Here is a 10391-nt window from a genome sequence, read left to right on the forward strand (position 1 = left end):
TGCGCGGTCACTACTCGCGCATATGCGCGAGACCTACTGTCTCGGCGAAAGTACTACTCGCGCATATGCGCCATTCTTTCCGCGCATATGCGCCACCCCTTCTGGCCCTCCCGCGCATATGCGCCACTCAACTCGCGCATATGCGCCAAGGCTTCTGTAGGTGTCGCGCATATGCGCGCCTGTCTTCGCGCATGTGCGCCAACCCTACTGTGATTCTCGCGCATGTGCGCCAATTTTGATCGCGCATGTGCGCCAACACATTAATTTACACACACAATTTACACCTTTCACATGTGTTCTAATCCGATCCGTTCCGTCTATAATCATCTCGATTAATTCTATAAATCATTTTAGATTAATCTTTGATTACAGTAATCATATCCAAATTATTCCAGATTACTGTAATTAAATTCTCGGGCATTACAGTGGATTTGCTGGATACTAGAATAATAATAACATTATATTTTTATTTCATTTTTCACTATGGATCTTTTATTATCATATCAAAGGATATAACTAACTTTTTTTTATCTTCAAGTTGTGGCTCTTGCTCTTGATAGGAATGGCTAGTGAGGGTAAAACTGTTGGAAAACTTCATTTTCAACATCAAGATAAGGCAAATACACAATCTCGAATTATGATTGCCAATCACGCAGCTCGAAGTTCAAAAAAAGGTAGCATGTAACTTTATACATCAAGAATATGTTTGCTGATTTTGTATTACTCTTATTGGACCTTTTGATTTTGTCTGAATTTTATGTACTTTGTTCAAGTTGGTCTTGCAAGAGAACTCGGTAGCATGAATGATAGCGGAAAAGGTTAGCATTTTCTTGTTTATAATTAAAAACTCAACTTACTTATATTTTGGTGGTATCAAAACTTGTGCAGAAGTTCAAAACATACAAGGTATGTTGAATAACCAAATGGATGGAGTTTCAAAGCACCAACACAATGATTTACAAGGTATTAAATATAAAAAGATATGAAACTTATAGCATTTTATTTGAAACGATTAAGTTTGGATATGTATAATGCTTACTTCATGTTTTATTTATTCTATATAAAAGCATTTGTAATTTTTAACCTTTTCTTTTGATAGGAATGACTCGTAAGAGTAAATTTTTTGGAAAATCTCATTTTCAACTTCGAGATGAGGAAGATACACAACCACGTATCATATCTGCCAATCATGTAACTCGAAATTCAAAAAAAAGAGGTATCATCGCATTTTACACAAAAACAATCTGTTTGTTGCTTGTGTATAACTCTTATTTGACCTTTTGCATTTGTATGAATGTTTTATACTTTGTTCAAGTCAGTCTTGCAAGAGAACTTGGTAAAACATGGTAGCTAGCGAAAAATGTTAGGACTTTGTTGCTTATAATTAAAACTTAACTTGCTTATATTTTGGTGAAGTCAATACTTGTGCAGAATTTGAAAACATGCAAGGTATGCTAAATAACCAAAAGGATAAAGTTTCAAAGCAGCAACACAATGATGTACAAGGTATGATATATAAAAATATATGAAACTTAAGAATATTTTATTTCAAAAGATTAAATTTTGATATAATTCGGTATAATGCTTATAAATGCTTTATTTATCTTAAATAACTTGTTTTTGATAGGAATGGCTTTTAAAAATAAAAATGTTGGAAAAACTCATTTTCAACTTCAAGATGAGACAAATACTCAACCACTGATTTTGATTGACAATCACACAACTCGAAATTCAAAAGAAAGAGGTAGCATCTTATTTATAATTATAAATTCAATTTGCATATATTTTGTTGAAATAATGCTTGTGCAGATTGTCAAAGCGTACAAGATCCATCAAGAAACCAAATAGATGAAGCTTCAAATCAAAATGACATTGAATTACAAGGTAACATCCTAAAAATTAAGATATAGAAAGACATGAAATTATAGTTTTTTAGTTCCGATGATTACATTTAGATATAACTTGTTATAATACTTACTTCATCCTCTATTTATCCATATAAAAAAAATACAGGTTCGACTTCTAGGATCACATTCAACAATAACCCACATGTTGAAAATGATTTTATGGACGAAGAATCTGATCAAGGTAACCTATACGAAAAATGTAATAACTCATTTCACTTTATTTATTCAATCATTTATTTATCTTTTTTCCATCTAGATGTAGATAGCGAAAGTGAATCTCTTGACGCTGAGAAGAAAACTAGAGGCCCTACATTTATGAAAGAAATTTGGGGTAGACCTAGCACGCTGCCACGTATTAAGATTCAATGTGATGATATGGGACGTCCTATTGGATCAAGAAGAAATAAATTTACTGATTTTTTGGGTACTTTGGCAAGAAATGGTAAATTTTGTCCGATTGACGTGGAAGATTGGCATAAAATGCCCCTGGATAGTAAGAAAAAAATGCTAGATGTTATAAAGGTAATTGAAATGTTATTGAATAATTTTATTATTAAATAATTTTTTACTATGATGGTAAATTGTTTAAATGCCTTTGTAGGAAAAGTACGACCTTCCTCCTGGAACAGAAAGTTGGACGCTACGTTCAATAGGAACAAAATGGAGAAACTGGAAGTCAGAACTAAAAAAGAAGTATTATGATCCTGAGTTACCAATGCAAGTTCTTCTTGAAGAAAGAGATAAAAGAGCTTTTGTAGAACAATATGTGAAATTAGTTGCTCAGTGGAACTCAGAAAAATCAAAGGTATACAATATTTTATATGTTTAGAAAAATGTTCATGTAGACATTTGTCTTGTGTACCAAGTTGAATTTAATGTATCAGGAGAGAAGTGAAAAAAATAAGATTGCTCGGAACCAAAAGATAATGAATCAGACAACTGGAAGAAGATATTTCGCTCAAGTGCAACAAAAATTGGTAATTTATCTTATTAATCTTATAATTCTACATGCATTAGAATCTACAAACTTTTAACAAATTACATATTAGAAAAAAGAAAAAGGGCGACCTCCATCAAGAGTTGAATTATTCATGCTTGTTTCACTCATGCTAATGGAAGTCCCTCAGGCAACATTGTGGCAGAAAAATTGGTAAGTTGTTTTATAAACTTCAACTAGATTTCTTTCAAAGATATTTGTTTTCATAATCATTATGAATACATTATGGATTTTGATTTTTTGTTGAAGGCTGCAATGAAAGAACTGGAAAATCAACTTCCTGAAGATGAGGATGATCAAATTGGTCAAAATGACGTATTTGCTCAAATCATTGGACCAGATAGATCAGGCCGAGTGCGTATGCTTGGTGATGGTGTTAACCCATCTGATTTATGGGGAGAAGTTCCAAGCCGTAGTACATGCAATCGAATAGTGATGGAGCAAAAGACAAAGTTAGAAAAAATGGATGAGCAAGTTAGAAAACAAGGCCAACACATTGCAATGTTAGAATCAAAGATTTGCAATCAACCAAACCAAAACCTTGGTTCAAATTACAACAATATACAACACACAACATCCTCAAGTAGTCCATTATCTCCAAGGGTAAAGTCTTTTTTCTAGTTTTATTACTTTATTATTATATTGAGTTAGTACTTTATTGATTCAACATTGGCTTTTGGGTTTAAGAATATACGTTAGATCATCTAGTAGGCCTGGTGCGCCTATTCAATACATAGTGTGATATGATTCTTCTTTGAAAGATTAGTGAGTAAAAAATGGTATGGAAGAAACTGGTCTTTAGTAAAGTTTGAATGTGTTTAATTTGTGTTCCATATTGTTTAACTTTTCTGGATAGTTTGCTGTCTTGAGTTAACTAATTTGAATGATGTTTCTTTATGTTTTTTGTTTTCTGGCTAGCTAGACATACTCATTAGCATAATGGTTGTTGATGATTGTACTTTATAATTGTTTTTATCAAAACTTTCTCTTTTGCACTTTGATGTAGATTGGATGTTCTGTCTCAATAAAAAGTCTATTTGATTCGACGAAAATTGTGGCAAAAGGAGTGGTTCGTAGCATGGATCCAAATACCGAAGTAGGAAGACAGAAGTTGGGACGAAATTGGTGTGAAATACAAGTTCTAGTTGTCCTAGAACGGGAAGAGAGTTTGATTAGGCCATATGATCTTTTACAAAAGGTTGGGGATACACTTGGAGGAATGATAGCTTGGCCTTGTCATTTGGTATGATATTCAACTTTTCAATTAACTAGTATTTATTATTATGTCCGTCATGTTAGTATCTTTTTAAACCAATATCAATTATATTTGCAGTTGACAGTTAATGAGGAAGATTTCTACTAGGTGCATTTGGAAAAATAATAATTTTCCAGTTTATCATTTGGTATGATGATATTCACTAGTTGGAATTAAATTTTAATCTCTTCTATTTTGTGTTCTTTAATTTTATTTCATTCATACAAATATATGAATTTTTATTGTAGGTGACAAGAATATTGGAATTTGATTAAGATGAGATGGTTGAATATGAAGATGCGTCACAAGTTTGCTTATGTTTTGCTTTAGAAGACTTAATTGTTTTGTTAGTTCTTAAAGTAAATACATTTGGTACATTTGTTGGGATATAGATGTTTTTCGAGAGACAAATTTGTCGGTCTTACACATTAATGATTGCAAAATTAATGACAATTATTGATTATCAATTTAATTTCTATTTTAAAATTTTCTATTTGTATTTATGTTAATTTGTTATATCCTTGAATATTATATCATGAAAATATTGAAAATCGATGGCATTTCATAAAATATGACATTTTTTATGTCACAATAGAACATTAAATCATGTACATAAAAAATGTCATTGTAAAACTCATATGGAGACATTTCAAAAAGTCATTATAAACAACTATTAATGACAATTTTCAATATCCTTATATACTAGTATAGAAGACATTTGTAAGTGTCATTACAGATTACATAATGAGACATTTTAAATTAACCTTTTAACATATCATTAGTGACATTTTTTTGTCACTATAAATAACACGACACTTTTAGTTGTCGTTATAAATTATGTTAACTGACATATAAATTTGTCATTATTGCTATAATAGCAAGACATGTATAAATGTCTTTAAAACACGAGTTTTCCTGACATTTAAAATTGTCATTATATGAATAATTAGTAACACGTATGATGTTGTCATTAACATCTTATAATGACATTAAAAAATGTCAGGATGTTTAAGACGACATTGGAATAGACGACATTTGTTGGAGGTGTCACTAAAACTTAAATGTCACTAAATATTGAATATGATGACAAATATGAATGTCATCATAAGAATTTTTTCTTGTAGTGAATTATTATAGAAGCTAATTAAGTCATTAATCAAAAATAAATTACATGACTTGATTTGCTTCCAACTGCACATGGCCATGGGTTTTTTCATAAAGGCAGGAAGAATTTTTGTTTGCTTTGCGTGCAAAAATTAGGGTTAGCAATTATGAGTCCTAGTGGTGTATGTATAGATGTTGACTCCTAGTCCCATTATGAGTCTTTTTTCCATAAAGACTCTAATAATTTCATTATATTTAAAACTCTCCAATAATTAATATAATGTATTTATTAACTTTTAATAATACATGATACAATAATTATAAAGTACCGTATTTTTTAACTATTTTAAAATTTGCGGAAAAATAAAAATTATCTTAAATTTAAAATAACTTTCAAATTTTGATCATCAATAAACTGTTTATCCAAAATAATTGCCACAAAAGATCACCAATAAAGTTTGCTAAAAATGCTTGTTTAAACATCGTAAACAAAAACATGAAATCAGAGTATTTGAACATGCATAAAGTATTCATAAAAACACGGGCAGTCCTCGGGCTTAGCCTCCTGCTCAGTCCAAGCCAACTCATTGGTCCCCACCCCTAGTCTCCACAAAGTCATCCTCACCTACATCGATCAAGTCTAGTGAGTCTAAAGACTCAACATGTATAAACTGGAGATAGCAAATACTACATAATAAAACCACATGTATCTTTAAATTAGGGCTTACATACTTGAAAGTTGAACGTAATAGCATAAACGTACTTGAAACTTGAATGTATTAGCATAAACGTAAACGTGCCATCATCATAAAACTTTTCATAAACATGCTTGCTTCATACATACTTGAATATAAATAAACTTCATAATTTTGCCTAGAGATATGTTTCAAAGCAAGTGATCCATACATAAATGTATCTTATCATACTAAACCACAGTACTGGACTGACAGGGAAAATCCACTGCCACCTACATGAGATCCCCGGTCATGCTTTTACCAGGTGGATTGGTCCCCGATCATGCTTTACCGGGTGGATTAGTCCTTGATCATGCTTTACCCTTTCCTTCCAATCCTGATCTAAACCCGGTCATGCTTTACTAGGGTGTAGAGGTCATCGACCATGTTCACCGACTTCCAAACCCGTTCATAATTTGGTCACAAGACATTTAGCATACCTCAAAAACATAAAAATATTTTCATTTGCACGTCGAACATACTTACTTGGCATTGAGGGATTCGTTGGATCTCACTTGGGGCCACTGCTGCCACATACTAACATGAGTTCGAATCCTATCTTGCATAACTTAGACATATAGTCATGCTCTCACCGAAAACTGACAAATTTCCTTATGACGTTCCAAATCTCTTGGAACTTGACCTCGTTTAATCATCAGACTAAATTATTACATCAAACCCCAAAAAAAATCCTTAAAAACGTTTTTTTTAAAAGGACACGGACCTCGTGTAAGGGTCCGTGTAGGTGCTGGAAATTCGCATTTTGAAAGAAAAAGTGCACAAATGTTGTAGTGCCCAAATTTAATACACGTATAACCCATGCATTCATTTAATTATTAAATCATCTAAATTAAATTTAAATGAGTTTTGGCGATGCATGATTTATTTAAATGCATTATTTTAAATTATTTATGTTTATGTGATGCACGTTAAAATGTCTTTCGAGCTTAATGATTCAGGCGATTATTCGAGGCGAGATCGAGGAAGAGACCGGTGACGATTGTGACCAGTTAAAATATGGTATTTTATTTTAAGTTGAGTTTGGGGGCATTTTAATTAATTTAGTGAGTTTTAGCATTTTTGAATCCTAAATTAATTATTTTGTGAGTTTATGATTTTAGAACTTTTAAAGTCTAGTATGGTGTGTGTTATATTTTAATTAAAGAATTTTATTTAAAAGTGAGTAAAGTTAATATTTCTTTTTGTAGAGGTTTTATTATTTGGGGGAGACTAGCATTTTAAATTAGTTTAGTAATTATTTTAATTAGCAAATTAGTCTCCTAAATATTTAAAACACACGCACACACACAAACACACTTTTACACACACCTAGACACGCACAAACACACACACAAGTTCATTCTAGACTTTTATTATTTTCAAAGAGAAAAACCTAGGGTTCTAAAGCCTATAGCAGCCGCCCCTTCCCTTCATTTTTCCAGCAAGATTTTCGTGATTTTACTTCGAGAAAAACGGTGCCACGTTCGTCCCGGATCAAGCCTTTCTCTATCTCCGCTTCGGTGTCGTCTTTCGGTAACGTTATCATCTTAAAGGCACGTATAATCTGTTCTTGCTGTGTCGATCAAGTCATATATTGTATTGCGTTGTTTTTATGCGTAAAAGTTATGTATGATGATAGTAGTTTGAGCGGCGGATCATGAATCGGATCAATTTCGAAGGAAAATTTTATAGATCTAAAACTCGTTTTTACTGTTCATGTCAAAACTGCGATTTTTCTGTTCATATTTTGGGAAAACTTTCAACGGCAAGGTCGTAGAGCGTTTCGATACCTTCGATTTGATATATGATTCGAAATTTTTGGACAAAAATTGAGTGAGTTATGGCGTTTTTCGTGGGACTGCTCAAACTGCGACTTTTACGTAAATTATGTCTTGAATAGTTTTATGTTGCAGGCCTCGTTGGGGATCGACGGGTGATCGTTGCTGCGATTATAGGTATATTATTTCTGATGTTGGGATGTATAATGAAGCGTCGTTTCTTGTCATTAGGCTGCTTGCGGAGAATTGATGTCGTATATGAACCGTTTGTTGGTCAAAAAGGTCTCGTTCACTAGGTTTAGTTTGGTTGAATTGTGATATGGTTGATTTGCGCAGACAATATGTTTAGGCTTGGGTCATTGAATTAGCTAGCCTAAGATGAGCCTCGTGGTGTCGATTCGTACCCATAGTCCGTGCCAATCGAGTCTTAGAATTTAAGCGAAACATGTACAAATTTTCGTTTGGTTCGCGGTTCACAGTCAGGTGCACGGACCCCACACCCGGACCTCTACACGGGGTCCGTGCCTTTTGTTCTTCCGTTAGTGTCTTTTTACAGTGTCTACACGGACCCCCACACGGACCTATGCACGGGGGTCCGTGCCCCCTCCCTCCTTTGCGGTGCCTTTTACAGTGTCTACCCGGACCTCTACCCGGACCTCAGCACGGGGTCCCGTTGTCTCCTCATTTCTGCGCACACAACTTCCAGTACCTACACGGACCCATGCACGGATGTAGGTACGGGGTCCGTTATCCTTCTATTTTGGGAAAAAAATAATATAGTTTGTTTTTGAGGTTGATGTCATGATTTAGGGCAAGGATTATCGAGGTCGTGTCATGGAAATTTTAGAACGTCCTAAGTAATTATCGAACTCGAGAGTAAGTATGATTTTCTACGTTAAGTTATGTGAGTGAGCATACAAGTGTATGTTAGTTATGTTGCAGCAACGGCCCCCGATCGAAGTCCAACGAATCCCTCAACGCCAAGTAAGTATGTATGACGTGCAATAAATATTTTAAGTTTTCGAGGTATGCCTAAATGTCTTGTGACCAAATTATGTTAGGATTGGAAAGCGTTTAAATTATGAACGGGGACCAATCCGCCCGTTAAATTATGAACGGGTTAGATCGTGGTTGTGAAGCGTTAATTATGAACGTGGATCAACTGGTCCTGTTAAATTATGAACAGGGATCTTATGTATGCGGCAGTGGATACGTCCCTGTCAGCCCAGTACTGTGGTATAGTCTGATCAGGCTCATTTATGTTACGGGTCACTTGCTTTGAAACATCCTCTACGCAAAATGATGAAGTTATGTATGTTTATGTATGCAGTATGTTTATGGAAGTTTAAGTTATGGCACGTCGGAGTATGTATGTACGTATGTTCAAGTTTTAATGCACAAGTTCAAGTTTCAAATTATGTATGTCCTATTTTAAGTTGCATGCGACCTTAATATGTAGTACTCGTTATTCCAGTTTAACGTGTTGAGTCTTTAGACTCACTAGACTTGATCGATGCAGGCTGACTATGTTGAGGAGACAGGCGGTGATGACCAAGGGGCAGGCTTGGGCTGAGTGGCAGGCTAAACCCGAGGGACCGCAAGTTTATGTTTATGCAAATTTTTAAAATACTCTGATGTTTTGATTTGAACGTGAGACGTTTTTGAGACAGTTTATTTTAGCAAAATTTTATTGGTGACGGATGATGGTGAGATTTATTTTTGATGAATGTTGAGTGACGACCGTATGAATGTTTTTATTTAAGAAATTTTTAATTCTTCTCCGCCAAATTTTAAGTAGTGTAGAATACGGTTCGTACAGTTGGTATCAGAGCGGTGTTCTTGTAAAGGGTTATGCCTACTGCCAGTCGCAAGAAGCTCTCGAAGTCACACCTCAAGTCTGTAAGTTTTAAAGTTTTGAGTTACGCTATGCACTATGCATTAGATCATGATTTCAGCATGTTTATGTTTTAAAGTTCAAATTTTGTGCATCTTATGATATTGGTATTATATTCATGCATGTTGGGTTTACGTGTTGGGTAATTGTTGGAACAGTATGCCTCCTAGACGTATGGTTAACCAGGAAGATAGGACTGAGGACAGGGAGCACCGAGAGGAGGAAAGAGCCAATCCTCCACCTCCACCACCACCTCCAGATATGCCAGGCGCAGATGCTTGCAGGCATGACGCAGTTCTTCGCGCAGTTTGCGAGGAACCAGACTGCTGTAGGCCCCGAGGAGAGGCCTAGACCTGAGGCGGTGATATGTAGAGGTTCCGGAGGATGAGTCCGAAGGAGTTTGCGGGTACCACTGACCCGATGATAGCTGAAGGGTGGATCAAGTCCATCGAAGTGATTTTCGACTGTATGGAGCTGGCAGATGCTGATAGGGTACGTTGTGCCATTTTCTTATTAACTGGAGACGCCAGACTATGGTGGGAGAGTGCCGCTCAGTGGCAGTCAATTTACAGGTGCATGCCTTGGAATGCGTTTTTAAAGAGGTTTTCTACTCCAAGTACTTCACTGAGGAAGTACGAACCCACTCACCAACGAGTTCATGACGCTGCGGCAAGGATGATAGTAGCGTGGCCAGAGTTTGTGAGAAAGTTTGAGAGGGGGGT

General features: G+C 35.0%; 1 protein-coding gene across 11 annotated transcripts; it reads left to right on the plus strand.

Annotated features, from left to right (window-relative positions):
• Positions 1-481: 481 nt before the first annotated feature.
• On the plus strand, positions 482-4114 carry LOC140806904 (uncharacterized). 11 transcript variants are annotated; one of them, XM_073163434.1, is made up of 14 exons: positions 482-674; positions 774-818; positions 889-963; positions 1100-1216; positions 1417-1506; positions 1628-1744; positions 1810-1884; positions 2014-2088; positions 2164-2429; positions 2509-2712; positions 2792-2884; positions 2957-3057; positions 3154-3507; positions 3911-4114. In XM_073163434.1, the coding sequence occupies exons 1-13, from the start codon at positions 563-565 to the stop codon at positions 3161-3163; spliced, it is 1380 nt and encodes a 459-aa protein (XP_073019535.1). In that variant the 5' UTR covers positions 482-562; the 3' UTR covers positions 3164-3507; positions 3911-4114. The 11 variants fall into 11 exon arrangements, with proteins under 11 accessions (XP_073019535.1, XP_073019536.1, XP_073019540.1 ...); XM_073163435.1 differs by having other exon boundaries at positions 1432-1506; XM_073163440.1 differs by having other exon boundaries at positions 551-681.
• Positions 4115-10391: the final 6277 nt, after the last annotated feature.

This window comes from Primulina eburnea, chromosome 12, assembly GCF_022965805.1.
Source record: "Primulina eburnea isolate SZY01 chromosome 12, ASM2296580v1, whole genome shotgun sequence".
NCBI lineage: Eukaryota > Viridiplantae > Streptophyta > Magnoliopsida > Lamiales > Gesneriaceae > Primulina > Primulina eburnea.